At 40.0% G+C, this 27,935-nt stretch overlaps 1 protein-coding gene and 1 pseudogene across 4 annotated transcripts in view; both read left to right on the forward strand.

Annotated features, from left to right (window-relative positions):
- The first annotated feature begins 1,253 nt into the window (after positions 1 to 1,253).
- LOC123581111 lies at positions 1,254 to 2,141 on the forward strand (annotated as a pseudogene).
- An 11,410-nt stretch (positions 2,142 to 13,551) lies between these two features.
- Positions 13,552 to 27,935, forward strand: part of CKAP2L (cytoskeleton associated protein 2 like) — a 29,502-nt gene continuing 15,118 nt past the window's right edge. Inside the window, exons 1-4 of one of the 4 annotated variants that reach the window (XM_045446834.1) lie at positions 13,552 to 13,679; positions 15,629 to 15,695; positions 17,331 to 17,382; positions 25,005 to 26,260. In XM_045446834.1, the coding sequence (XP_045302790.1) occupies positions 13,649 to 13,679; positions 15,629 to 15,695; positions 17,331 to 17,382; positions 25,005 to 26,260 (1,406 nt within the window). In that variant the 5' untranslated portion in view covers positions 13,552 to 13,648. The other 3 variants (XM_045446837.1, XM_045446836.1, XM_045446835.1) reach the window with 3 other exon arrangements.

Genomic DNA, 27,935 nt, shown 5'->3' on the forward strand with positions numbered 1-27,935 from the left:
AAATTAAAAAGTACATGGAAGCCAATGAAAATGAAAACACAACAGTTCAAAACCTTTGGGATGCAGCAAATGCAGTCATAAGAGGGAAGTATATAGCAATCCAGGCTTTCCTAAAGAAGGAAGAAACCTTACACCTAAAGGAGCTGGAAAAAGAAAACCAATGAAGCCCCAAACCAGCAGAAGAAGGGAAATAATAAAGATTAGAGCAGAAATCAATGATATCAAAAAAAAAACAAAAAACAGTAGAACAGATCAATGAAACCAGGAACTGGTTCTTTGAAAGAATTAACAAAATTGATAAACCTCTAGCCAGATTGATAAAAAAAAAAAAAAAAAAAAAGGAAAGGACCCAAATAAATAAAATCACACACGAAAGAGGAGAGATCTCAACCAACACTGCAGAAATACAAACAATAATAGAATATTATGAGCAATTATACACCAATAAATTGGGCAATCTGGAAGAAATGGACAAAGTTCTAGAAACATATAAACTACCAAAACCGAAACAGGAAGAAATAGAAAATTTGAACAGACCCATAACCAGTAAAGAAATTGAATCAGTAATCAAATATCTCCCAACAAGAGCCCAGAACCAATGGCTTCCCGGGGGAATTCTACCAAACATTTAAATACACTTTTTTTTTTTTAATGTTTATTTATTTTTGAGACAGAGAGAGACAGAGCATGAACAGGGGAGGGGCAGAGAGAGAGGGAGACACAGAATCTGAAACAGGCTCCAGGCTCTGAGCTGTCAGCACAGAGCCCGACGCGGGGCTTGAACCCACGGACCGTGAGATCATGACCTGAGCCGAAGTCGGATGCTCAACCGACCAAGCCACCCAGGTGCCCCTCTACCAAACATTTAAAGAAGAGTTAATACCTAGTCTTCTGAAGCTGTTCCAAAAAATAGAAATGGAGAGAAAACTTCCAAACTCATTCTATGAGGTCAGCATTACCTTGATTCCAAAACCAAAGATCCCCTAAAGAAGTACAGACCAATTTCCGTGATGAACATGGATGCAAAAACTCTCAACAAGATACTAGCAAATAGAATCCAACATTACATTAAAAGAAGTATTCACCACAGGTGGGGGTCCAGCAGGGCCTTGCTCACTGCCCCCGGTGGCATTTTAGTGCCCAGCCCAAAACTGGGGGCAGGGGCCTGCCTCCCCAGACTGGGATCCCAGAGTCCTGTTTCCCTGCGGCTTGCTCCCTGGGTGCTGCATCCCCGCAGATGGGCATGGTGCGCCAATGGGCCATGGGGTTGGGGGCAGCAGCTGTGGGGGGCCTGGGCAGCCCGCTTGCCCGGTGCAGGCACCACTTGCAGTCCAGCCCCTCCAAGAAGGCCCAGGCCAGGCAGGAGAACCACTGCATGCCACCCTCCTCACCGCTGAGCCCCGAACAGTTGGTCTGCGTCCAGAGGAGCAAGGCTGCTGCCCTGCTCAGACTCACCATGCACAGCATGCCCTTGGATTTTGGTGAAGAGTTGGAAGAAGCACCTTAGCACAGAGTTTGGGAAACCATATTTTATAAAGCTCATGGGATCTGTTGCAGAAAAATGAAAACATTACACTATTTACCCACTCCCACATCAAATCTTCAGTTGGACCCAAATGTGTGACATAAGACATGTGAAGGTTGTCATCCTGGGACAAGACCGGTATCATGGACCCAATCAAGCGCACAGGCTCTGCTTTGGTGTTCAAAGACCCGTCCCACCGCCACCCAGTTTGGAAAACATTTATAAAGAGCTGTCTACAGACAGAGATGGTTTTGTTCATCCTGCTCACAGAGATTTATCCGGGTGGGCCAGACAAGGTGCTGTTCTCTTACTCTAAGCTGTCCTCACATTCCGGGCACATCAGGCTAATTCTCATAAAGAGAGAAGATGGGAGCAATTCACTGGTGTTTTGTGTCCTGGCTAAGTCAGAACTCTGGAGGCTTGTCTTCCTGCTCTGGGGCTCTTAGGCTCAGAGAGAGGCAGTGCCATCCATAGGAAAGGCTACCATGTGCTGCAGACTGCTCACCCCACACCGCTGTCGGTGTACAGAGGGTTCTTTGGATATAGACATTTCTCTAAAACCAAGGAGTTGCTGCAAAAGTCTGGCAAGGAGCCCATCAACTGGAAAAGTCTGTGACCCTGAACCACAAGGCTGTCTCCAGGTGGTTTTCTAGAAGCTGCTATTGAAGTGTTTGCCAAGAGTTGCAGCTTTATCCAGCCAGAAGCAGCAAAGGCCATATGGCCCTGGGGCCATATGTCTGTTTTTGCAACATGGCTTTTGGCCTAAAACATGCCATCGCAGTATTTGGGAGAGAGAGGAGGTCAAATACTCCAGATGACTCTTCTCTGTCACCTTTATGGTAAAGGGGGAAAGGGGACAGAAGCACCGTTGTGGTACAGCTAATTGCTACTTTTTTTACCTGGCAGGTTAGACATTGGGTTGTAAGGTGTTGGGTGTGTTCATTTAGCAAGGCCCTCCTTTGCCCGGGTTGGCATTCCAGTTCTTGGCCAAGTACACTGCTTCCTGGATCCTTCCCCGAGCCCTCCAGCGCCTCCTTGAAAGAAGCAGGACAGTTTGCAAGTGCCCAGAAATTTAGGGATGAATATTCCTAAGAACTAATCCTCTGTGTGAGCCTTCACAGATAGGGAGCGGCAAGTGAGCTAGGTCTTGTTTTTGGTTATTTTCTGGGTGTTCTAGGAATAAATGGTAGAAGTTGAACTGGAAGAAAGACAAAGGGGAATTTTTTTTTTAAAAGAAGAAATGCTTTTCTCCTAGGTGTATCCTGAGTTGGGGTTTTTAAGGCAGCACAGACTGTCAAATACTGTTTTTTATGGACTGAAATCACATAGGGATTGTTAGGCGAAATTAGTTATGTTAAGCGAAATTAGTCTGTCAAAGACAAGTATCATATGATTTCACTCACATGCGGAGTTTAAGAAACAAAACAGATGAGCATAGGGGAAAGGAAGGAAAAATAAAATAAAAAGAGAGAGGGAGGCAAACCATAAAAGACTATTAAATACAAAGAATAAACTGAGGGTTGCTGGAGGTGTGTTGGGTGGGGATGGGGACTAAATGAGTGACAGGCATTAAGGAGGGCACTTGTTAGGATGAGCACTGGGTATTATATGTAAGTGATGAATCACTGAATTCTACTCCTGAAACCATTATTGCACTATGTGTTAACTAACTTGGATTTAATAAAAAAGAACAAACAAAGCACACACAAATATATAATATGTATATTATATATTTGTATTATATGTATACATATGTATTTATATATATACACATATATATTCAAACTTATAAACAATTGTTCTCACAATAAAGTTTATTTTCCAAGACCAAAAAAAAAAAAAAATAAGAAGAAGAATGGATCCATCTGGAAAGCATGCATACAAGATATGTTGAGTTGAAAAAAGCTAAAGTCAAGGGAACTTGAAGTTAAATGTAGGAAAAATGGGGAAGGAATAGCCCGAGATGACTCTCAGTTTCCTGGTACTGTAGAATGAGTGAGTAGTGGTGTCTTAATCAATATATTTGGTAGAAATATGTAGTTCTTCTCTCAGTTCCAGGATGCAGTATGGTGAGTACCCTTTTAGACATAATTTGAACTACTGGCATGATGCCCAACTGCAGGTGTACAACGGGCAGATGATAACGTTTCTGGAACTCAGGAGAAGTTAGAACTAGATAATAGATTTTGAAGGCATCAGTAGGTTTATAGCAAGTAAAGTTCTAAAGTGACATCAGAGAAAGATAAGCATATGGTGAACACTGCTGTTGTTCATTCAGCTGCCAAACCCCCATCTTCCTTACTAACAGAACCCTGATTTCATTCAGAAGGAAAAGTGTTGACCCAAAGAATGAATCCAGTTGATCTAAGCCAATCATGACCATTCTACCCTCACATGACTGAGTCATGCTGAGTTAGTCCTGACTAATGAAATGTCAATCTGCTGAGTGCAACTTCTGGGAAAGAATTACTGCCCTGACAAAAGATAGAAGACACTCCCTTTCCTCCATCCTACCTACATGAGATATGGTCTATGAGAATGTGAAGTTTAGAATTATGGTAGTCAACTTGCAACCTTTGTGAAGACATGCTGAGGAAGATAGAATGACAGGAGAAAAAGAACCAGCATCTATGATGATGTTGTTGCACTAAGAACCTACTACCAGACTTTAAAAAAAGAAAGAAATTAAGAAATTAAGGAAGGAAGGAAGGAAGGAAGGAAGGAAGGAAGGAAGGAAGGAAAGAAGGGAGAGAGAAGGAATGAATGAATGAATGAATGAATGATTGTGGTTTTAAGCCATTATCATTTGGTTTCCTATTACTCACAGCCAAACTCAGTGTAACTGATACACAGCACCACAGAAAGAACAGAAAGAAAAGGAAAAAATCTGATCTGTTTGTTTCACTTGGTGCTTTCTAGCTGCCACAACTTTCCTGCAGTCTCCATACTAAGTCTGGCTACAGTAAGACTAGTATCTTGATATATTTTAAGAAACAGAAAAGTACATAACACTGAGCAAGCAATACCAATTCAAGAAAACTTTAAAAGTATAATAGGGGCTCAATCTTTGATAATGAAATACTGAATGGGAATGCAAACTGGTGCAGCCACTCTGAAAAACAGTATGGAGGGTCCTCAAAAAACTAAAAATAGAACTACCCTATGACCCAGCAACTGCACTACTAGGCATTTATCCAAGGGATACAGGTGTGCTGTTTCGAAGGGACACGTTGCACCCCCATGTTTATAGCAGCACTATCGACAATAGCCAAAGTATGGAAAGAGCCCAAATGTCCATCGATGGATGAATGGATAAAGAAGATGTGGTATATATATACAATGGAGTATTACTTGGCAATCAAAAAGAATGAAATCTTGCCATTTGCAACTACGTGGATGGAACTGGAGGGTATTATGCTAAGTGAAATTAGTCAGAGTAAGACAAAAATCATACGACTTCACTCATATGAGGACTTTAAGGGACAAAACAGATGAACATAAGGGAAGGGAAACAAAAAGAATATAAAAACAGGGAGGGGGGCAAAACAGAAGAGACTCATAAATATGGAGAACAAACAGAGGGTTACTGGAGGGGTTGTGGGAGGGGGGATGGGCTAAATGGGTAAGGGGCACTAAGGAATCTACTGAAATCATTGTTGCACTATATGCTAACTAATTTGGATGTAAATTTAAAAAAAATAAAAGTAAAATTTAAAAAAAATGCTTGTATATCTTTTTTTTTTTTTATTTTTTTTTTCAACGTTTATTTATTTTTGGGACAGAGAGAGACAGAGCATGAACGGAGGAGGGGCAGAGAGAGAGGGAGACACAGAATCGGAAACAGGCTCCAGGCTCTGAGCCATCAGCCCAGAGCCCGACGCGGGGCTCGAACTCACGGACCGCGAGATCGTGACCTGGCTGAAGTCGGACGCTCAACCGACTGCGCCACCCAGGCGCCCCATGCTTGTATATCTTTATTTATTCCTTGTGTTTTATAACTATATTCATTTGTCAAAATTATCTTCCTAAGTCTTGAGCAATGTTGGTTTGTCAATACCTTTTGTAAAATTTGTTGCCAAGAATCGAGTATAGTACTCAAGATATGGTCAGACTAACACAGCCTGTAAGTGGGATCTTGTCCTTCCTATTTTAGATACCATGGTTTTGTTAGAAATTGACATTAGCTGTTGGAAAGCAAGTGACATTGTTGATTCAGTGTTTGTAGGCAATTCATACCTATAGGTCCTCAACCTAAATTCAAAACTTTAAATGTATCCCTGTTAAAATTATTCTTGTTAATTTAGCTTGTTCTTTCTAGATTGTTCCAGATTCTAATTTTTTTAATATACTGGCACTTCCTCTTAGTTTTGTGACATTTGTAACAGACATTTGTGACATTTGGTGAGCAGATTTTTGTTTATAGTGTATTGTGGAGTATAAAGAATAGGTAATAAACATTTTTACAGTGTGATCCTATTTTCATTTAAAATACCTACAATCTGTATTTAAATAATTATGGAAAGGTATACATCAATTTATATACACCACATTATATAAAATGTTTCCTTTATCCATTGATGGACATTTAGGTTGTTTCCATATCCTGCTATTATAAATAATGCTGCAATAAATATGAAAGTGCAGATTATCTCTTTGATATCTTGTTTCATTTCCTTTAGTTATATACCTAGAAATGGAAATCCTGGATCACATGGTAGTTTTATTTTTAGTTTTTTGAGGAACCTCTATATGGGTTTCTATAGCAGCTGAAGCAATTTATATTCCCAACAGCATGGCACAAGGGTTCCCTTTTCTCCATATCCTTGCCAACCCCTTGTTTTCTCTTGTCTTTTTTTTTTTAATGTTTACTTTTCAGTATCTGAGAGGGGAGGAAGCAAGCAGGAGAGGGCCAGAGAGAGAGGGAGGGGTAGAGAGAGAGGGAGAGAGAGAATCCCAAGGAGGCTGAGTGCTGTCAGCACAGAGCTTGATCTTACAGAACTGTGAGACCATGACCTGAGCCAAAATCAACAGATGCCTAACGAACGAGCAACCCAGATGCCCCTCTCTTGTCTTTTTGATGACAGCCATGCTAACAGCTGTGAGGTTGATATCTCTTTGTGGTTTTGATTTGCATTTCCCTGATGATTGGTGATGCTGAGCATCTTTTCACGTTCTGTTCACCATATGTATATCTTTGGAAAAGTGTCTATTCAGTTCCTCTGCCCATTTAATTGGAATGTTTGTTTTTTTGCTATTGAGTTGTATGTGCTCTCTATATATTTTAAATATCAACCCTTTATCAGGTAGATGGTTCACAAATATTTTTTCCCATTCTGTCAGCTGCCTTTTCATTTTATTGATGGTTTCTTTAGCTGTGCAGTTTTAGTTTGATGTAGTCTCACTTGTTTATTTTTGCTTTTGCTGCCTCTGCTTTAGTGTCATATCCAAAAAGTTATTTCCAACACTGATGCCAAAGAACTTACTTCCTGTTTTCCTGTTTTCTTTTAGGAGTGTTACAGTTACAGGTCTTAAATTTAAGTATTTAATTCATTTTGAGTTGATTTTCATTTATGGTATAGGATAGGGGTCTAGTTTCCCAACACCAGGTATTAAAAAGACTGTCCTTTCCCCATTGTATATTCTTGGCTCCTTTCTCAAAAAGTAATTGGCCATATATGTATGGGTTTATTTCTGGGTTCTCAATTTTGTTGCATTGGTCTATATGTTTTTATACCACTACCATACTGTTTTGATTACTATAGCTTTGTATTGTAGTCTGAAATGAAAATGTGAAAATTTTACAATATTAATTCTTCCAATCTATGAATATGGGATATCTTTCTACTTATTTGTGTCTTCTTCAATTTCTTTTATCAATATCTTACAGTTTTCAGCATGCAGATCTTTCACCGCCTTCGTTAAATTTATTCCTATTTTACTCTTTTTTAAAAAAAAGGGGGTGATTATTGGGGTGCCTGGGTGGCTCATTCAGTTGAGCATCCAACTTTGGCTCAGTTCATGATCTCATGGTTCATGGGTTCAAGCCCCGCATCGGGCTCTGTGCTTACAGCTCAGAGCCTGGATCCTGCTTCAGGTTCTGTGTCTCTTTCTCTCTCTGCCCCTCCCCTCTCATGCTCTGTTTTCTCTCTGTCTCTCGAAAAATGAATAAACATTAAAAAAAAATTTTAAGGGTTCATTTATTCTTTTTGAGAGAGAAAGAGATATCAGAGTAAGGGCAAAGAGAGAGAGAGACAGACAATCCCAAGCAGGCTCTGCACTGTCAGCACAGAGCCCAACGCAAGGCTCACACTCACAAATTGTGATAACATGATCTGAGCCAAAATCAAAAGTTGGACACTTAACCAAATGAGTCACCCAGGCACCTCATTGATGCTATTGTAAATGGAACTATTTTCTTAATTTATCTTTCTGAGTTCATTGTTAGTATATAGAAATGCAAATGATTTATGTATATTGATTTTTATGCTGTAAATTTACTGAATTCATCTATTGTTTCTAACAGTTTTCTTGGTAGATTCTTTAGAGTTTTCTATATACAATATCATGTCATCTGCAAATAGAGACCATTTTATTTCTTCCTTTCTGACATGGATGCCTTTTATTTATGCTTCATTGTTCTGGCTAGGGCTTCTGATACTATGTTGAATAAAAATGAGAGTGGGCATCCTTGTCTTGTTCTTGATCTTAGAGGAAAGCTTTCAGCTTTTCACCACTGAGTATGATGTTATACTTGTATGATTTGGGCTTGTCATTTATTATGTTGAGATACACTTCCATACCCAGTTTGTTGAGATTTTTTAGCATGAATGGATATTGAAGTTTGTCAAATGCTTTTTCTGCGCCTATCGAGATGATCATATGAGTTTTATACTTCTTTTTGTTACTGTGGTATATCACATTAGTTGATTTGAAGATGTTGAACCATCCTTGCATCCCTGGAATAAATCCTACTTGATCATGGCTTATGATCCTTTTAATGTACTGTTGAAATCAGTTTGCTAATATTTTGTCGAGGATTTTTGCATCTACGTTCATCAGGGATATTGGACTGTAATTTTATTTTCTTCTAGTGCCCTTGTCTGGTTTTGGTATCAGGGTAATGTTGGCCTCATAAAATGAGTTTGGAAGTGTTCCATCCTCTTGTATATTCCAGAAGAGTCTGAGAAGGATTGGTATTAATTCTTCTTTAAATGTTTGGTAGAATTCACCAGTGAAGCCAACTAGTCTTAGACTTTTCTTTTTTTTTTTTTTTTTTTTTTTTTTTTGGTGTTGGGCAGGGGGCAGGCGGATTTAATTACTGATTTAATCTCCTCACTAGTAATTGATCTGTTCAGAATTTCTATTTCTTCATGATTCAGTCTTGATATATTGTCTATTTTCTAGGAATCTATCTATTTCTCTTAGTTGCTCGATTTATTGGCATGTAATCGTTCATAGCAATCCCTTATGATCTTTTGTATTTCTGCCGTATCAGTTGTAATGTCTCCTCTTCACTTCTTCATAATTTTTTTTTTGAGAGAGAGAAAGAGCATGTGCAAAGGGGGCAGGGGGTGGACAGAGGGAGAGAGAGAATCATAAGCGGGCTCCATGCCCAGCACAGACCCTAACAAGGGGCTCAATCTCACAATGATAAGATCATGACCTGAGCCAAAATCAAGATTCAGATGCTTAACTGATTGAGCCACCAAGGAGCCCCTCCTCTTCACTTATATTTTCATTTATTTGAGTTCTCTCTCTCTCTCTCTCTCTCTCTTCAGTAAGCCTAGCTAATAGTTTTTCTATTTCATTTATCTCAGTATGTATGATTTAAAAACATGAACTATACATAAAATGTATTTTGATATATGCAAATTATGCCTTAATAAAAAGGCTTGTTTTATTTTTCATTTACAAAAGGAAAAAGTATCCCTATTCCATTTCTTCTTTTGTGCAAGCAAAGTATCTTATTTTTGGTATCCTCTCTCAACCCTGCCCTTGACATGTTCACTTATTTGAAATTGTTCTATAAGGTTATTTACCTTTCTTGTGGATACATTTCTTGCCTCCCTCCCCATTCCCCCAGCTACTTCTACATAGTATGGTTACTATACTGAAAGTCTTTTCTTTCTAAGTAATCTCTACCCCCAACATGGGGCTCAAACTCATTACCCCAAGATCAAGGGTCACATGCCCTACCAACTGAACCAGCCAGGCACCCCTGTATGGAAAGCCTTTAAAGGGAGAAAGCTCTATTCATTCAATAGATAATTATTTAGTTCCTATTTGGTGCCAGGCACAATAGCTATAATGGTCTGCTCTCATAAAACTTACACACTAGCAGGGAGAAAGATAAACAAATAATCAAGCTAATTACCAAGGGAATCTCAGGAAAACTTCCTTGAAAAAGGTATGTCTTGCCTGAGACTAAAGGATGATAAAGAGTTAACTAAAAGATAATAAAAAGACAAGTGACCCAATTGAAAAACGCACAAAGATCTAAATAGACATTTCTCCAAAGAAGATACACAAAAAGCCAATAAGCACATGAAAAGATGTTCAACATCAATAAGCCATCAGGGAAATAGAAATAAAAACCACAATAAGATGCCACTTCACATCCACTAGGATGGTTACAATCAAACAGATGGACAGTAACTAGTTAGTTAGGATGTGAAGAAACTGGAACCCTTATACACTGCTTGTGGGAATGTAAAATGGTGCAGCTGCTTTTGGAAAACAAGTCTGGCAGTCCCTCAAATGGTTAAACATAGAGTTACCATATGAGCTAGTAATTGCACTGCTAAGGCATATACCCAAGAGTATTGAAAATATATGTCCACAATATAAACATGGATGTTCATAGCAGCATTATTCTTTTTTTTTAATGTTTACTCATTTTTGAAAGAGAGAGAGAGCAGGGGAGAGGCAGAGACAAGAGGATCCAAAGCAGGCTCTTCGCTCACAGCAGATTCCAGTGTGGAACTCGAACCCATGAGCCACAAGATCAAGACCTGAGCCCAAGTCATACACTTAATGGACTGAGCCACCCAGGTGCCCCACAGCAGCATTATTCTTAATAGCCAAAAAGTGGTATATTATTCACACAGTGGAATGTTATCCAGTCATAAAAAAGAATGAAGTACTGACACATGCTACAACATGGATGAGCCTTTAAAATATTACACTAAGCGAAAGAAGCCCATCATAGACCAGATACAGTATAATTCATGTATATGAAATGTCCAGAACAGGCAAATCTATAGAGATAAGAAGTAGACTAGCATTTTCCAGGGACTAGGAAGAGGGAAGAATGATGGGGAGTGACTGCTAATTGTTATGGGGCTTCTTTAGGGGGTGATGAAAATGTTCTAAAATTGAATTGTATACTCTAAGTGGATGAATCATATGGTATGTGAATATCCCAACAAAGCTGTTATGGTAACAGTAATAAGAAGAAGAAACCAGGGGAAAATGGGAGGAAGAGTTCAGCTCCCAGACAGGAAAATATGGAAAGGAAATGAAGGGGAAAAAAGCAGTGTGACCGGACTACAGGGAGCAAGGAGAGAGCAGTATGAATTGAAACTGAAGAAGCAGACAAAGGCCAGGCCCTTCGGGAGCTTGTAGGACTTTAGTGTGAGAGCAATGTGAAGCCATTAAAGCCACAAGGAGAACTACAGTGGATATGTTGCCTGATAAGTTGAAAATTGTTAAACCTATTTAGCTTTCTTTCCACACTTTGTGTTCCACCGAATATTCCCTCAACTATCCAAAGAATGTTGGGGCGCCTGGGTGGCTCAGTCGGTTAAGCGTCCGACTTCAGCCAGGTCCCGATCTCGCGGTCCGTGAGTTCGAGCCCCGCGTCGGGCTCTGGGCTGATGGCTCAGAGCCTGGAGCCTGTTTCCGATTCTGTGTCTCCCTCTCTCTCTGCCCCTCCCCCGTTCATGCTCTGCCTCTCTCTGTCCCAAAAATAAATAAAAAACGTTGAAAAAAAAAATTAAAAAAAAAAAGAATGTAGAAAAGGGTGCAGAACTGGCCTATGTTGCTCCAAAGAACTAGGACCGATGAGCAAGAGGCTTACTTGAGCTCATTTTATAATTATATTTTTTTAATATTTCTTTATTTTGAGAGAGAGAGAGCACACAAGCAGGGGAGCAGCAGAGAGAGGGAGAGAGAGAATCCCAAGCAGGTTCTGCACTCTCAGCACAGAGCCTGACACAGGGCTCGAACTCACAAACCATGAGATCAGGACCTGAGCCCAAATCAAGAGTCGGACGCTTAACCAACTGAGCCACTCAGGCACCCCCTGAGCCCATTTTAAAGAAAGTTTCATAATAATCAGGGCTTTCCAACAACATAAGGCGGCTCCCTGACACCAGCAGGGTTCCTGCAAAGATGCAATACCTACATGGGATCTGTAGGATACTCTAGCACTGAGTAGAGATCAGTCAAGATAACAGGAGCCCCTTTCTTACTCATTAACCACAAACGCTCTTGCCCAGCTGCTAGAGTTAACCATTAGGTGGACTCATGGTCCTAGACAAAGAGTCCAGAATTTTCACTAAAATAATTGATAGGTGTCCTATTTTAAGCATATTTGTATACAGGTAATATACATGTCAAAATGCATAAATCCAGGAACCCCAGTATGGCTCCCTGCTAAACTCCCCATTTGGGGTCAAAGAACTGCTGCAATCGCTTCAGGCCCAGCTGAGTACCCAACCGGTGAAGCAAACATGGCAAACAGAGGCCCAGACATAGCTGTCCCTCTTTACCCATAGCTGGCCCAGAACATTTCACCAGCATCCAGGAAATCGAGGAACCCTGACATGCAGAATGCCAGAAACATTCCCCAGATTGCTTCATGAAACCAGGGAAGAGTCAAAACAGGGGGCAGGCTTTGAAAGAAAATGTTTTAGGGCTGAAATAAGAAGAATGAGGTATGTCTAATGACTCAGGAGGGCCTGCCCCCCTCATCCCTTTCTCGGTTAGGCATATACCCAGCTGATGAGGTCAAATAAAACATATATAATAAAAAGCAGCCACCTTGAAAGCAGTGTGGCACTTCCCCCAAAGTTAAAAATAGAATTACCATATAATCCAACAATATTGCTTCTAGATATATCTACCCCCAGAGAACTGAAAGCAGAAATTTCCACAGGCAGCTGCACCCCCATGTTCACAGCAGCGATATTCACAACAGCTAAGGGGTGGAAGCAACCCACAGATGAATGGATAAACGAAAACTTGTAGCAACGCATACAATGGAGTATTATCCAGCCTTAGAAAGGAAAGAATTGGGGAGGAATTCTTGCCACATGCTACAACATGGATGAACCTTGAGGATTTAATGCTAAGTGAAATAAGCCACAGAAACACAAGTACCGGACGATTCCACTTAAATGGGGTTCCTAGAGTAACCAGAATCACACATAGACAGTGAAATGGTACTTGCCAGGGCGTGAGGGGAGGAGGCAAGGGGGAGTTCCCATTTCATGGGTATTGTGCTTCTATTTGGCAGGATGACCAAGTTCAGGACGTGGACGGTGGTGAGGGTTGTACAACATTGTGAATGTACTTAATGCCATCGGACTGTACACTTAAAAAGGGTTAAAATGGTAACTTCTGTGACGGATATTTTACCAGTTAAAAACAGCAGCCACCCTGCAGTACTAAGAACTTAGGGCTTTTAGATGCATGAGAACTTTCACACGTAGAGCTAATATACTGGTGTGGACCCCCGAATTCATCAGACTTGGGGTTTACCTTGTTTTTTCAGAGCTCCTGTGAACCTTAGGGTCTGAGAGGAGTAGGGCGGTCCTGTCTACGCGGGCCAAGCAGGTTTCCGTGACCGACTCCACAACCGCCCCTCCCACCGCTCCTCTGAAAGGACCAGCCAGTGTGTCGCAGGTCCCACCAGCCATCTTTTATGCCCCGGGAGCTGCACGTTCTTCCAATCAAAGGGCAGAGCCAACCGCAAGGCGTCTATTTCCTTTTGTCCCGCCCTCCCCTGCTTCCGACTGGCGGGTTTCAAACCCACGGGAGCCAATGAGAGCGAGCGGACGCGCTGTGTTCCAGCCGTAGCTCCAGGCGCGGGTTTTGAAGAAAAACTGTCGCGGAGGAGTCATGGTGCCACCGCGACCGTCCGCAGCTGCCGGTGAGTATGACCGTGGACCCCCGCGTCTCCCAGGCGCTCAAGCAAGGGCGGGGAAGAAAGGAGGCCACCAAGTAAGTTATTTTCGCGGATGGAAACATTCGCCTGTCTGCCTCGGTCTCCGCCTGGGTGTTTCCAGTCCAGGGAGAGCTGACGGGAGCCCCGGCCCTGGCCCAGGGTGAGACATCTGGCCGTGGCTAGAGGAGAGTGGATGAGGGGCCAGATGCCTCAGAGGCATCTTGCCAGTAATTCCTGTAGCAGCTCTGCAAGATGATGTCATTGTCACCTCGTTTAGGTAGAGAACCTGAGGCCCCTTTCCCGGGTCGCACTTCCAGAAGGAAGCCAACCGCTCCTGCCGCGATCCAGATTTGGATCCAGAGCCTGGGCGTGGTCCTCTGTGCTGCGTCCTGAGCTTTGACAGCTACCAAGAGGCTGAGTCTGACCCTAACAGGAGGCACTGGGAGTTGATGGTTAAATTTGCACTGAGAGCTGAGGGTCCTGGGTTCCCTGATCTCTTAAATGTACCTAGAGGCCTTAGCTATCTTTCCAAATACTACTCAGACACCACCTGCTCCCCAGTGCAGACAGTGTTTTTGATAGTTTCAGTAATAATACCTGTTGACTGTCTGCTAGGTCCTGGGCACTGACCTAGGTGCTTTACATAATAGCTCTTAAAGTTGGGCATTTCTGTCTCCATTTTTATAGGTCCAGAGGCAGCAAGGTTTGCTAACTTGCTAGAAGTCACAGAGCTGGGTTTCCAACCTGGTCTGTCAGTCCCTGCTCTCTACACTGCCTGGCATGGCGTAAAATGCTTAATTCTCAAAGCTGTCTCCTAGGGAATCATCAGAGCCAGATATCAAAACACACAGCACCGCAGTTTAGATCAAATTAAGAGTAATTTTGCACCCTTATAGCCTTTTTTTGCCATTATTTTTTTTTAAATTTCTTTTTAACGTTTATTTATTTTTGAAGGAGAGAAAGGTAGTGTGAGCAGGGGAGGGAGACACAGAATCCGAGGCAGGCTCCAGGCTCTGAGCTGTCAGCACAGAGCCCAACACCGGCCCAAACCCGCAAGCCTTGAGATCATGCATGACCTGAGCCCAAGTTGGAAACTTAAACAACTGAGCCACCCAGGCACCCCTTCTTTTTGCCATTATTAAATTTTAGCCTTTTCCAACCGCCTATTCCCCTCACTCAGTCCCTGCCTCTGAAATCCCATAATTCTTTCTTTGACGCTTTCTTATGGTACCTAGTTTTTGCCTTACATTGTAATTATTGTTGTGTTTGTTTTATCCCCACTACTACATTGAAACTTCTTCAAGACAGAAATACTGAATTTTCATCCCCTCACAAATGCCTTGCTTATTAGAAAGTCAGCCATACAATCGATGTTTTCCATGAACCCCCTAACCTGGCCTATTTTGGCCTGAGGCCCAAAGGAAACCACGTAAGGGTTTGTGGGCAAAATTCATCATCCCTGTCAGAAAAAACATAATTAATAAGACCAAGCCTGGTTCACCAGCTCAGGTGAGCCAGTAATAGATTTCTTCATGTAAAGCATAATATGTTGTAGCTGGAACAGTGGCCGTGAGCAAGGGCTCTGACACTGGATAAACCTAGTTTCAGATCCTAGCTTTGCTACATACTGGCTGGGTAACTTTGGGCATATCATTTACCCTCTTTAGATTTCAGACTGTAAAATACCTAAGAAAATTGTTGTGCGGATTAAAGAAAGCAATGTAAGTGTGAAGAGCTCAGTGTAGGACGCAGCATACAAATGATGTTGTTGATGTGGACATTAACTTGGAGGCAAACTTACGGGACGAGGGACTTTATCATACATGATCCAAAGCCAAAAGCACTATAGAAAAGTACCATCTTTTAGAAGATAGATGACCTGGTTAAAATCTCCAGCTAAAGTTCTGTTGTTTGTTGGCTTGCCTGTTTTGCAGAAGAGCGGCAGAGAAAGCTCCAGGAGTACCTAGCAGCCAAGGGAAAACTGAAGTGCCAAAACACCAAGTGAGTGTGTCTCACCCAGTTATGCAAGTTTTGTTGCCCTGGTTGCTCATAGCAATTTAAAGCCTTTCAAAACATTGCCCTTTTGTGTGTAGTCTGCTCAGACTGCACTGAGATCCTGTGATAACTCAGGAAAGGGTATGTTGGTCCAGACATGACAAAAACCCTGGCCAGTATCTAGTACACTGGCAAGACTAAAGCACTATTATTGTGGCAGTCTCTAAAGGGAAGAGGAGAAGGTCCACAGTATTACCTACAATACTTTTTCTGTCCCTGTCCCTGCTTTTTTTTTCCCCCTGGGAAAGTGGTTCTCATGAAGGCTAGAAAAGGTCGAAGAGTTGCGTGACCGTGGTTCTGTTGTTCCTTGCTAAAGCAGGAGAGCCAGTTATAATCAGTCCTCCATAGCTCACACCAGCATCCTCCAGCCTGACCTCTGTGGTCATTCTCTTAGCACTTACTCTTGAGGTGGACAGAATAGGACTGTTCACTTTTGTCTTTTGTCAACATCTTGCTACCGTAGTGGTGTTACTAGTCCCTCTTGCTTAGCATTGATATATTCTCCCCCCGGCGTGTTGCTAAATTTTTATTTGGAAATGAATCTTTACAAAGCTAGCTTGGACCCTTTATTTTAGTTTCCTTTTACTTTGGGGTTTTAACTCTGTTACCTCGATTAAATAAATCTGATTCATTTATTCAACAAATACTTATTTAATACCTGTAATGTATCAGTCACTCTTGGTTCTGGAGATCTGGTGCTTAACAAAACAAAGAGGCCCCTGCATCTCCAGGGTTTATGTTCAAGATGGGGGAAACTAACAGCAAGTCATGATCAAAGTCCCTGTTAGTCTGAATTATTTTTGATCCATGCAGATTGAATCATTCTAAATGCTCCTCTATTTTCCTATGCCTTTTTACATTTTCTGTCTCACTGGCTAGATTTCATATGTGCTCCTGTTTTTTTAGTTGTATCTCTTTTTTCACTTCTGAATATTCATTATCTGAAGACACTTAAACTTTTTAAAGAAGCTGTTAATTACCCTATTTGACATTGTATCTCTAGTGCCTGGCACATTGCACTGTTCAAGGATTGTAGTTCAAATGAACAAGACTATGCAAATATGAAGAAAACACCTACATTTCATTAATCTAGTTAGAATGCTATATTTATGCGTGGGACATCTCTGAAAATGATTACCAAAACATGGGTAAGAGTGGTGTGGTCTGAGGAATAGAATAGTGGGACTAACGAAGGGATAATGAGACTATTGGATATAATTTTGAAATATTTTACTATCTACAGAAATTCCAATGATTTAAAATTCTAATCATAATAAATTAAAAAAAAAATTTTTTTAATGTTTATTTTTGAGACAGAGAGACAGAGCATGAACAGGGGAGGGTCAGAGAGAGAGGGAGACACAGAATCTGAAGCAGGCTCCAAGCTCTGAGCTGTCAGCACAGAGCCTGACGCGGGGCTTGAACTCACGGACCATGAGATCGTGACCTGAGCCGAAGTCGGACGCTTAACCGACTGAGCCACCCAGGCGCCCCATAATCATAATAAATTTTAATTACTATACTTCCCAAGAATTGCTGATCCTTCAGGACTAAGAATTAATCTTATTTTGTCTTTTACAGGCCTTACCTAAAAGCCAAGAATAATTGTCTGAATCCTCCACCTTCTAAATCTGTAAGTAGAAATTAGTCTTTTAAATAATAATCATTTTGGATGATTAATAATAAAAATAACAAAGATGTTTGCAACCTAAAGACTATGTTATGCAAAGATATTTCTCATAAATAAAAGATCAATTTGGTTTAGTAAGAGACAGAACCACTTTTTGAAAAGTACAGCATATTATAGTTCGGCTTTGTTATTTTTCTCAAGTGCACATTGGTCCTCTTAATAACTAACATTAATGGAATATTTACTATGCATCTAGCATTACATTAACTCATTGAGTCCTTACAACCTTATGAGGTAGGTACTTAGTAGCCCCATATTACAGATGAGGGAACTGAGTCACAGAAAGGTTGAGTAACTCCCCAAGGTCACATAGTTATTACATGACAGAGTGAGAACCTGTGATCTTAACCACTTTGGTATGCTGCCATGAAGTTAAATGGCTCTGTAGTCATTAAAAGGGACCATCTTATTGTATCTTCCAAGCTACTTAACAAGATATGCTTCCCAAACGGTTCAATGCAGCTAGATTATGGATAGAATAGTAAAGTATTCTCAAATTTCCAAGGTTTAAATGGGAGAATTTAGCCTTCTGAAAGGCTGCGTATAACATCATTAGACCCTGTGAAGGAAAGAAAATGTATATAAGGCAGAATTGGTACATCATGATGTGAACAGTTGGGAGCCACTGGGTTAGACTTCTACTTTATGCAGATTGAGTTAGTGTAGCATGCAAATCTTAAAGGAAAAAAAAAACAAAACAAAAAACCTCATTCAGAGTTCCCAGAGGCTTCTCTAGAAGCTGACAATACTGTATACCTAACTATCTTTTTTACCCGGTTGTGAAGATAAAAATTAAGTGGGAAAGGCAATTATGAAATAGGAGAAGCTAAAAGGACTAGGCAAATAATAGTCATCATGACAATTGTATAATGCCTTACAATTTATAAAACATGTTTATACCTAATTGTAATAGCTAACATTTGAGTGCTTATTATCCAGATACTGGGCAAGATACTTTATACACAACATCGTAATTAATAATCAAAACAACCCTATAAGAAAGGTGACCTTATGATTTAATGTCCATTTACCTTTGAGAGTAAAAGGAGGTACTGTTATGTTGGGCCAACAGCCATAAATAAAAACTATCTTGTGAAAAACAGGACGTTGTGACACCCTTCCCAGAAGATACATATCATTATCATTATTCTCATTTTACAAATGAGAGGACTGAGGCTCAAGGAGATTGAGTACTTTGCCAAAATTATATAACCAGTAAGAGTCAGACTTAAGACTTGAACAAAGTTTTTCCGGCACACTCTTACTGCAGTGCTTCTACTTAAAGAAACACACAAGGTTTTTCATTTTCTGTTCGTCTCTGGCAGTTCTAACATATTGAACCAAGATTTGAAAGGATTCCTTGGAGCCATGCTCTTAAATTTACTGAGAAATAGTAATGTGTAATTGTTAAAAACTGCCTAGGTCCAAATGCTAACTCCTTCATTTTCCAGCTAAATGACCTTGGGCAAATTATTGAACTTTATCTGTAAAATGGAAATAATAGGAGATATCTCATAGAGTTGTTTGAAGAGATTGAGTTAGTATACATTGAAATACATTTAGAAATGTCTGCAGACTGGGATATATGTTCCTCTGGAGGTACATAAAGTATCTCCAGTGGGTTCACAGTTTAACAGAATCAGCTTCCAGGTCCTCAACTTCCACATACACTTTTGCCTAAAATTGATTTGTAGAATGTGCCTCACATACAATTGCTCCTTTCCCACCTCCCTTGTCAATATCATCCTTCTACCATTTTTCAGTTCTTTCTTTCTCTGCTGTTTTAGACAAACCACTCATCCTTCATCCCTAATCTCAATATGATGCTTTGCCCTGAGATGGGAATGCCTACAGAGTACAACGTCAAGGGACAATAGTGAAATAATGGTGTCGATGTTGAGAAAGTCTTTTTCAATTCAGGTGGCTTCCAGTTTTTTGCATTCAACATTGTCATCTAGTAGAACATTAAAAATAATTTTTTGCTGAGAGATCACTGTGATTTTTTAGCATATGCCTCTAGATGAGTTCAAAGAATTGACTACTACTTACTGGCTGTGACAAAACATCTTCTATTCTCATGAACTTATTTTTTAAATTTTAATTCCAGTATAGTTAATATACAGTGTTAAATTAGTCTCAGGTATGCAATATAGTGATTCAGCCATCCTATATATTACTCAGTGCTCATTAAGCCAAGTGTACTCTTAATCTTCACCTATTTCACACATTCCCTCCTTACACCGTCCTCCATTAACCGTCTGTTTGCTGTCTGTAGTTAAGAGTCTGTTTTTTTTGGTTTGTCTTTTTTTTCCTTTGTTTTGTTTCTTAAATTCCACACATGAGTGAAATCAGATGGCATTTGTCTTTCTCTGACTGACTTATTTTGCTTAGCATTATACTCTCTAGATCCATCCATGTTGCAAATGGCAAGATCTCTTTCTTTTTTATGGCTGCATTATATTTATATACACTTCTTTATCCATTCATCTATTGATGGACACTGGACTGCTTCCATAATTTGGCTTTGGAATTTATGCTGCAATAAACATAGGGGTGCATATATCCTATTGAATTAGTGGTTTCATATTCTTTGAGTAAATACCCAGTTGTGTGATTACTGGATCATATGGTAATTCTATTTTTAATTTTTTGAGGAACCTCCGTACTGACTTCCACAGTGGCTGCACCAGTTTGCATTCCCACCAACAGTGTGTGAAGTTTCCTTTCTTTCCACGTCCTCACCAACACTTGTTGTTTGTTGTGTTTTGTTTTGTTTTGTTTTATGTTAGCCATTCTGACAGGTTAAGATGATATCTCACTGTGGCTTTGATTTGCATTTCCCTGATGATGAGTGATATTGAACATCTTTTCATGTGTCTGTTGGCCATGTGTCTTCTTTGGAGAAATGTCTGTTCATACCTTCTGCCCATTTTTTTAATTGGAATATTTGTTTTTTGATGTTGAGTTGTAAATGTTCTTTATGTATTCTGGATACTAACCCATCTACTTGGTAATGTGAACAAATTTTCTCAATGTTTTTATTTAAAAAGAAAAAGGAATAAAATTGATACAGACCTCTGTCTCATTCCAGCAACAAATGTCTCCCAATGAACACATAAACTAATTATAGGGATGGGGAGCTCCAACCAACTCATTAAGAGATACATTTCTATTTCTTTATGAAAAAATATTTTCCTTTTCATGTTTAATGATTAGTGATCAGGGTGCCTGGGTGAGTCAGTTGAGGGTCTGACTCTTGGTTTCAGCTCACGTCGTGACCTCATGGTTGTGAGTTCAAGCCCCACATTGGACTCTGTGCTGACAGCATGAAGCTTGCTTGGGATTCTCCATCTCCCTCTCTCTCTCTGCCCCTCCCTGACACACGCTCTCTCCCTCTTTCTCTCTTAAAATAAATAAACTTTAAAAAAATAATAATAATAATAATAATTAGTGGTCAAAATCAGTAACATTTATCTTCTTTTGCTGAATTATTTCTAGTTATGGCAAGTACAAATAAGATTTATAAACATATTTATAAGATTTATAAACATATTTATAAGATTTATAAATTTATAAACATATGCATATTTGTTGAGAAGTATGATAGGATAATGAACTATATACTGCCAAGCACAAAAATCTAGGAAAGAAATTTTGTGGTGACCTGGAATGAAAATATACCAAGAGAATAAAGGAAACGTGTTACATTTTCAATTTTAAAGAAGTATGTTTGTACAATTTTTTAAAGGGATTATAGTATCAAATTTCATTTTATCTTAAGATGTCAATATTGACACTGTGCCTGAAATTGCATCTTTTGCAACTATTTAAACTAACAATGAAAAACTTTAGATGTTAACTCTAAAAAGTATGAAAGGGTACAGAGTTTGTCAACATTATTTTGGAGGGCACCTGGGTGGCTCGGTCGGTTGGGCGTCCGACTTCAGCTCAGGTCACGATCTCACGGTCAGTGAGTTCGAGCCCCGCGTCGGGCTCTGTGCTGACAGCTCAGAGCCTGGAGCCTGTTTCAGAGTCTGTGTCTCCCTCTTTCTCTGCCCCTTCCCTGTTCATGCTCTGTCTCTCTCTGTCTCAAAAATAAATAAACGTTAAAAAAAAAAAATTTTTTTTTTAATTATTTTGGGCATGTATGAACAAAAATGCATGAAAAACACTGATGAGATAAGCTCTACAATTTCTCCCAGCCCTACGATAGCCCTTATTTCATCATATCATCATTTTTTGTGTGTGTATCTTTTCTATTAGCACTCCTCAGGGACAGGTGTCTTCTCCTCTCATCTTTGTGTCCCCTTAGAGTCTGGCACTGTGCCTAGTATACATTCATAAGTCTGTCTTGATTTAAACCCTTGTCATATATTGTATGTTGTATATTTTCTCCCTCCCCGGCTTCATATGTCCTGAATAAAGTGACCAAATTCAATTTGAATCGATTGTTCCTTCTTGTACATTCTTTAATTTTTTTTATCATTTTGATCCATCAATTCTGAGGTAAGTTGTCAGAGACCAGGAGTTAATAAACTGAAGATCTAGCTCCAGCACTGCCTCTAACACCCTGCCTGACCTTGGGCAACTCACTTTCCCTCTCAAGTGAAGGGGCTCAACTCAATGATCTCTAAAATTCCAACCTTGGGGGCACCTGGCTGGCTCAGTCGGTAGAACATGATACTCTTGATGTCAGGGTTATAGGTTCAAGCCTCATAGTGGGTGCAGAGACAACCTAAAAATAAAATCTTAAAAATAATAATAATAAAGTAAAATTCTGACCTTAATGGTCTGTATTTGCATACCGATTGCTGGCTCTTCTGTCAGCCAGATGACTCTTCTAAGCCTAGGTTTTCTCTCAATGTAGTACTTAAAACTGCAGACCAGTTCTACCACTTACAATAAATTAGCAAGGCCAAGCTAATCTAAAATAAAGATATAAAAACTGAACAAAAGAGAAAATACTTGCAAGTCATATATATGATAGGACCTACTATCCAGGATATATAACAAACTCTTACAGCTCAACAATTAAAAAACAACCCAACTTTAAAATGGACAAAGGATAATCATAATAATAATCATAATAATAATAACATGGACAAAAGATCCGAATGGACATTTCTCCAAAGAAGATATACAAATGGCCAATAAGGACATGAAAAGATGCTCCATACCATTACCATAAGGGAAATGCAAGTAAAAACCAGAATGAAATACCACTGCGTACTTACTAGGATGGGCATAAATCAAAAAAGGCATAACAAGGATTAGGGAGGATGTGGAGACATTAGAACCCTTATACAATGTTAGTGGAATGTAAAATGCGACAGCCACTTTGGAAAACAGCTTAGAAGTTCCTCAGAAGTTAAACACAGGAGTTACCATAGAACCCAGCAATTTCATTCCTAGGTATATACCCAAGAGAATTGAAAACACATGTTCACACAAAAACTTATAACAAATGTTGATAGCAACATTTTTTTATAATAAATAAACTGTAAAAAAAAAAAGATTTTAAAAAATAAATAATAAAGTTTATTATTGAAAAATAAAGTGGCAAAGACTGATACATCCTACAATATGGGTAAGTCCCAAAAACATTATGCTAAGTGAAAGAAGCCAGAAACAAAAGGCCACATGTTGTATGATCCCATTACACGAAATGTCCAAAATAGGCAAATCTATAGAAACAGAAAGGAGATTTTAGTGTTTGCCACAGTTTGTAGGGAGAGGGAAATGAGGAGTGACTTTTAACAGGCATAGGATTTCTTTCTAGGGTAATGAAAATATTCTGGAACTAGACAGTGATGATGGTTATACAGCCTTGTGAATATACTAAAACCCACTGAATTATACACTTTAAAATGGTGAATTCTAGGATCACCTGGGTGGCTCAGTCAATCGAGTGTCCCACTCTCAATTTCAGCTCAGGTTATGATCCCAGTATCATGGAATCAAGCCCCACATCAGGCTCCGTGCTGAGCATGGAGCCTGCTTAAGATCCTCTCTCTCTCCCTCTGCTCTTTTTCCCCTCGCTTGCGCTCTCAAACGAATGAGTGAATGAATGAATGAATGAATGAATAAATAAATAAAAATGATGAATTCTAGGGGATGCAAATTATATCTCAATTAAAAAAAAGAGAACAACTAAGGAATAGCATATGTTTGGAAACATTGATACCATATCCCTGCCTCTTCAGTAAGCAATAATGGAGAGATCAGGGGTGGATGTAATTGTTGGGGCTCAAGGAGTAACCCAGCTATAGCCATGTGCATATACCATCCATCTCTCTGGCTCCCACTTCCAACCCTCCCCTATTTCACCCCAGCAACACTGCCCTACACATACCATTCTAGAGTGAACATCTCTTTGCCCTTAATGCCACATGGTTCTGGTTACAGACTTTCTTTACACACTCACAAAGTTCACATAGTAATTATCAACAATATTACCAAATCAAAAATAAAGAGTGGTAGGTAACTCTATCACTCCCATATCTTCCCCTAGAGAAGTATAATCTACAAATCTCTGCCAAATTCTCCTTTCTGAATACTTGTTTTCAATGCAAATGCTCTAGAATCCACAGTGGCTTGCTCCTATTATCTATCATATCAATTCTTTAATTTTTTTTTTTATATTCATTTGTTTTGAGAGACAGAGAGAGACAGAGCACAAGTGGGAGAGGAGCAGAGAGAGAATGAGAAACAAAATCCAAAGCAGGCTCCAGACTCTGAGCTGTTAGCACAGAGCCCAGAGTGGGGCTCGAACTTACAAACCATGAGATCATGACCTGAGCCGAAGTCGGACGCTTAACCAACTAAGCCACCCAGGCGCCCCTACCATATCAATTCTAAACTCCCCTCCCTTGTTTTTGAAGTTCTCTATAACCTATCCCTGCCTTTCTTATCCAAGATTAAATCACATGGCTGAAACATTTACTTGTTAATAATGTAGAATCTAACCTTAAAACCCTGTCCTGACTTTACAAATATGACTTTCTACTGAGATATTAGATTTAATTGAAAACTGTTCCAAAGTGTCTCCGGCCTCCCAGCATCTACCACTTACCTATCCTTGCCACTGATATCCAGGGACAAAACAAAGGTTCTTGAGTAACACTGTGACCTTTACAAAGGCAATGTTATGTTAAAAAAAAAAAAAAAAAAGTATAGCAATACACTCTACTGCTAGGAGGAAGTTGAGAGACACCCTAACATAAGTTTATTATGTATGTATTTTTCCAGAGTCCCTAGAAGGACACTTCATTTGAGACATAATGAGCATCCAGCAAGTACTTGTTCAATTGAGGCAAATTTGTTTTTTAAACAGCAATTTTTGTATGTTCACTGCATCTCTGCTTAATTCTATCAAGCTAAAATATTCTGATATATTTCTAATAGGAGTTCAAATTATAAAGATCATCTATTAGCGAGACTTTATTTCCCAGATTCGGCTTTCTTCAATGAAATTCTAAGTAAAATAACTATTTTTTTTTTAATTTTAAAAGCAATGAACTATTGTTATAAAATTTACTTTTTTATATTTTTCTTTGTCTTTTTAGACTATTGTACCCAAAAAGAATGTTACCAATTATGTTGCTTTGCCTGTCAAAGCTACAAGACCCATCAGCACTGAACTCCAGCCCCGACCTGCCAAAGGCCCAGGATCCCAGAAGCCAAAGTTGGAGCCACCAAAACTTCTGGGCAAAAGGCTGACTTCAGGATGCATTTCTTCTAACTTAAACTGTAAGCCTTCCAGCAATAGTCAACAACACCATGAAGAGGGATCATCCACTACTGGCCAACTGCCTACAGAAACTATGGGGTCACTTAATATACAGGAACTGAAAACTGCAAAGCAGCAGGTAGCAGATCAAGGAAATACTAAGTGTGCAGACTCTGTGGACTGTAACCATGTTGAAAATGAATCCTTAGATAGCTTTCTAAAAGAGATAAACAAAGAAAACTTGCCCCAAACCTTACTAGACTCTGAAAGGAAGTCAAATCCTGAATTATGGACAATATGTAAACCAAAGACTAAGTCTTATAATCAAACCAAGAGCAGTTTGGCTCCTAAACAAGCCTTGGGCAAAAGTTCTGGGAATAGTGCTTTTCTGAAAGACCGAGTTAATAAACAATTTGTTGGAAAAACACAAATTAGGATTCCACCAGTAAAGTCACAGCAACTCTCTAGAGGAACAAACCTTGCAAGACCAGGAGAAAAACTCCCAAAGACGGCTCCCTATCACTACGTTCAGACCCTTAGTAGGACTCAAGCATCAAGGAAACCAGTGGTCAAGGACATAAAGGATATAAAGGTTAATAGGGATAAATACGAAAGACCAAATGAAACTAAGGTACAGTCACACACTGTTACTGAACAGAAAGTAAAACACACCAAACCCCGGACATGCCCTAGTGTGCTTCCGGGAGGCTGTAACAACAGACATCCAAACACTAGGCAAGATCAGAAATCCACTCAACCTTATTGTAGACCTTGGACATCATGTGCACTACAAAAATCAAAAGCCATAAGCCAAAGGCCTAATTTGATAGTTGGCAGTTTCAATTCAGTCGTTCCAAGCACCCCTAACATAACAGCAAATGGAACCAATGGGAATAAATGCAGCAACAGCTGTCAACAAAAAGCACAGATTTTGGACACCAAGTTGAAAAAGACTCTTCCCCAGAACCATTTTCTCAATAAGACAGCTCCCAAAACTCAAGCTGGTAACAAAACGATACATGGAGGAAGAGTCCCAAATGGGACCCAAACTAATCCAAATATTAAGAAGAAGATCACAGCAGAGGACCGAAGGTACTTTGCTTTATGTCCATGATTTTGCAGTTTTAGATGATTAAGCATATTGACCATCAGGAATACTCAGTCAGTCAGGACATAGGCCATAAATAATGGCTTCTGAGTAATTTTTAGCTACAACCCTATAAAAAAGATTAGAAGCAAATACAACAAGTACTAAGACTTGGTAGAGCTGGGTGGTATATACAGGTGTTATAAATTATTCTCTGTAATTTTTTTGATACTTGAAAATAATTTAATTTAAAAAGATATTGAAACAAAATGGTTGAATAAGAAATAGGAGTTGCAGGGGCACCTGGGTGGCTCAGTTGGTTAAACCTCCAACTTCGGCTCAGGTCAGGATCTGATGGTCCATGGGTTCAAGCCCTGCATCAGGCTCTGTGCTGACAGCTCAGAGCCTGGAGCCTGCTTTGGATTCTGTGTCTCCCTCTCTCTCTGCCCCTCCCCCATCACACTCTGTCTCTCAAAAATAAACATTTTTTTTTTATTATTTTTTTTAACTTTATTTTTTTGACAGAAAGAGACAGAGCATGAACGGGGGAGGGTCAGAGAGAGGGAGACACAGAATCCGAAACAGGCTCCAGGCTCTGAGCCATCAGCACAGAGCCCGACACGGGGCTCGAACTCACGGACCACGAGATCATGACCTGAGCCGAAGTCAGCCGCTTAACTGACTGAGCCACCCAGGCGCCCCAAAAATAAACATTAAAAAATTTAAAAATTTAAAAAAAAAAGAAAGAAAGAAATAGGAATTGCAGATGTAGCCTACTCAACAAGTAGCCTGCAGGGACTGAACAACAATAGAAGAGGGCAAAATAGGAGGAGCCTGAGTAGTGAGTTTACATAGCTAGGAAGCGGGGAGTTGGTAGTCCCTTCTGAAGCAGACCAGTGGTTAAATCCAGAAAAGTTATCAGGGAAGAAGGAACAGGAAACTTCCATGAGTGTGAGCAGGCCAAGTTTTGGAAAGTAAGCTAAGACAAAGAAGAAAATCAGTTCACATACAGAAATCAGTATCTCTGGGTGCTGGGGGTTAACATCAACATGCGTGATGCTTGAAACCAAGCCAAAGGATTTCACACTTCCTGCCCAGGACCAGACATAGTCTCATAATGTGGTGACCCTCCCAGGAGAAGCACCTATGTATTGGAGTAGACTTCAACTTGGTTGGAGTAGAAAATAGGGAGATTCCTGACTGACAAGGGTGAAAAGAACATGTAAAATTAGATGGTAGCCAAAGAGTACAGCAGGGTAAAGTGAGGGCAGGATCTGTTCTCTGAATACAGCCCTGAACACCACCAACAAGCTCTCTGCCCTCCTGAAGAGACAGAAAATAAACAGCTTAATTTAGGATGATGCGATTGAGAGAGTGAGACTGGGCTGACTTCTTTAGATAGAAGAGAAGGGTTAAGGAGGTACTTTTCAACAATGACGTCTGGTCTAGGAAAAGGATAGTGACAAAAAGAAGAAGGATGACCCTTCTAAGCAAAAAGAAAACTGAGTACAAAGACCCCAAGCTGGTGAATGAGGAAGTCAGGGTCCCTCCCATGCAGCTCGTAGTCTAGACCAGACAATAGATGATGGGTCTTAAGACAGTGTGTGGAATGCTGACCACATTTGATTATACAAGAGGAATCTGTGGAGAGCGATAGATCACCACTCATTGCTGGAGTGT

This window comes from Leopardus geoffroyi, chromosome A3 (assembly GCF_018350155.1).
Source record: "Leopardus geoffroyi isolate Oge1 chromosome A3, O.geoffroyi_Oge1_pat1.0, whole genome shotgun sequence".
In the NCBI taxonomy this organism is placed as follows: Eukaryota; Metazoa; Chordata; class Mammalia; order Carnivora; family Felidae; genus Leopardus; species Leopardus geoffroyi.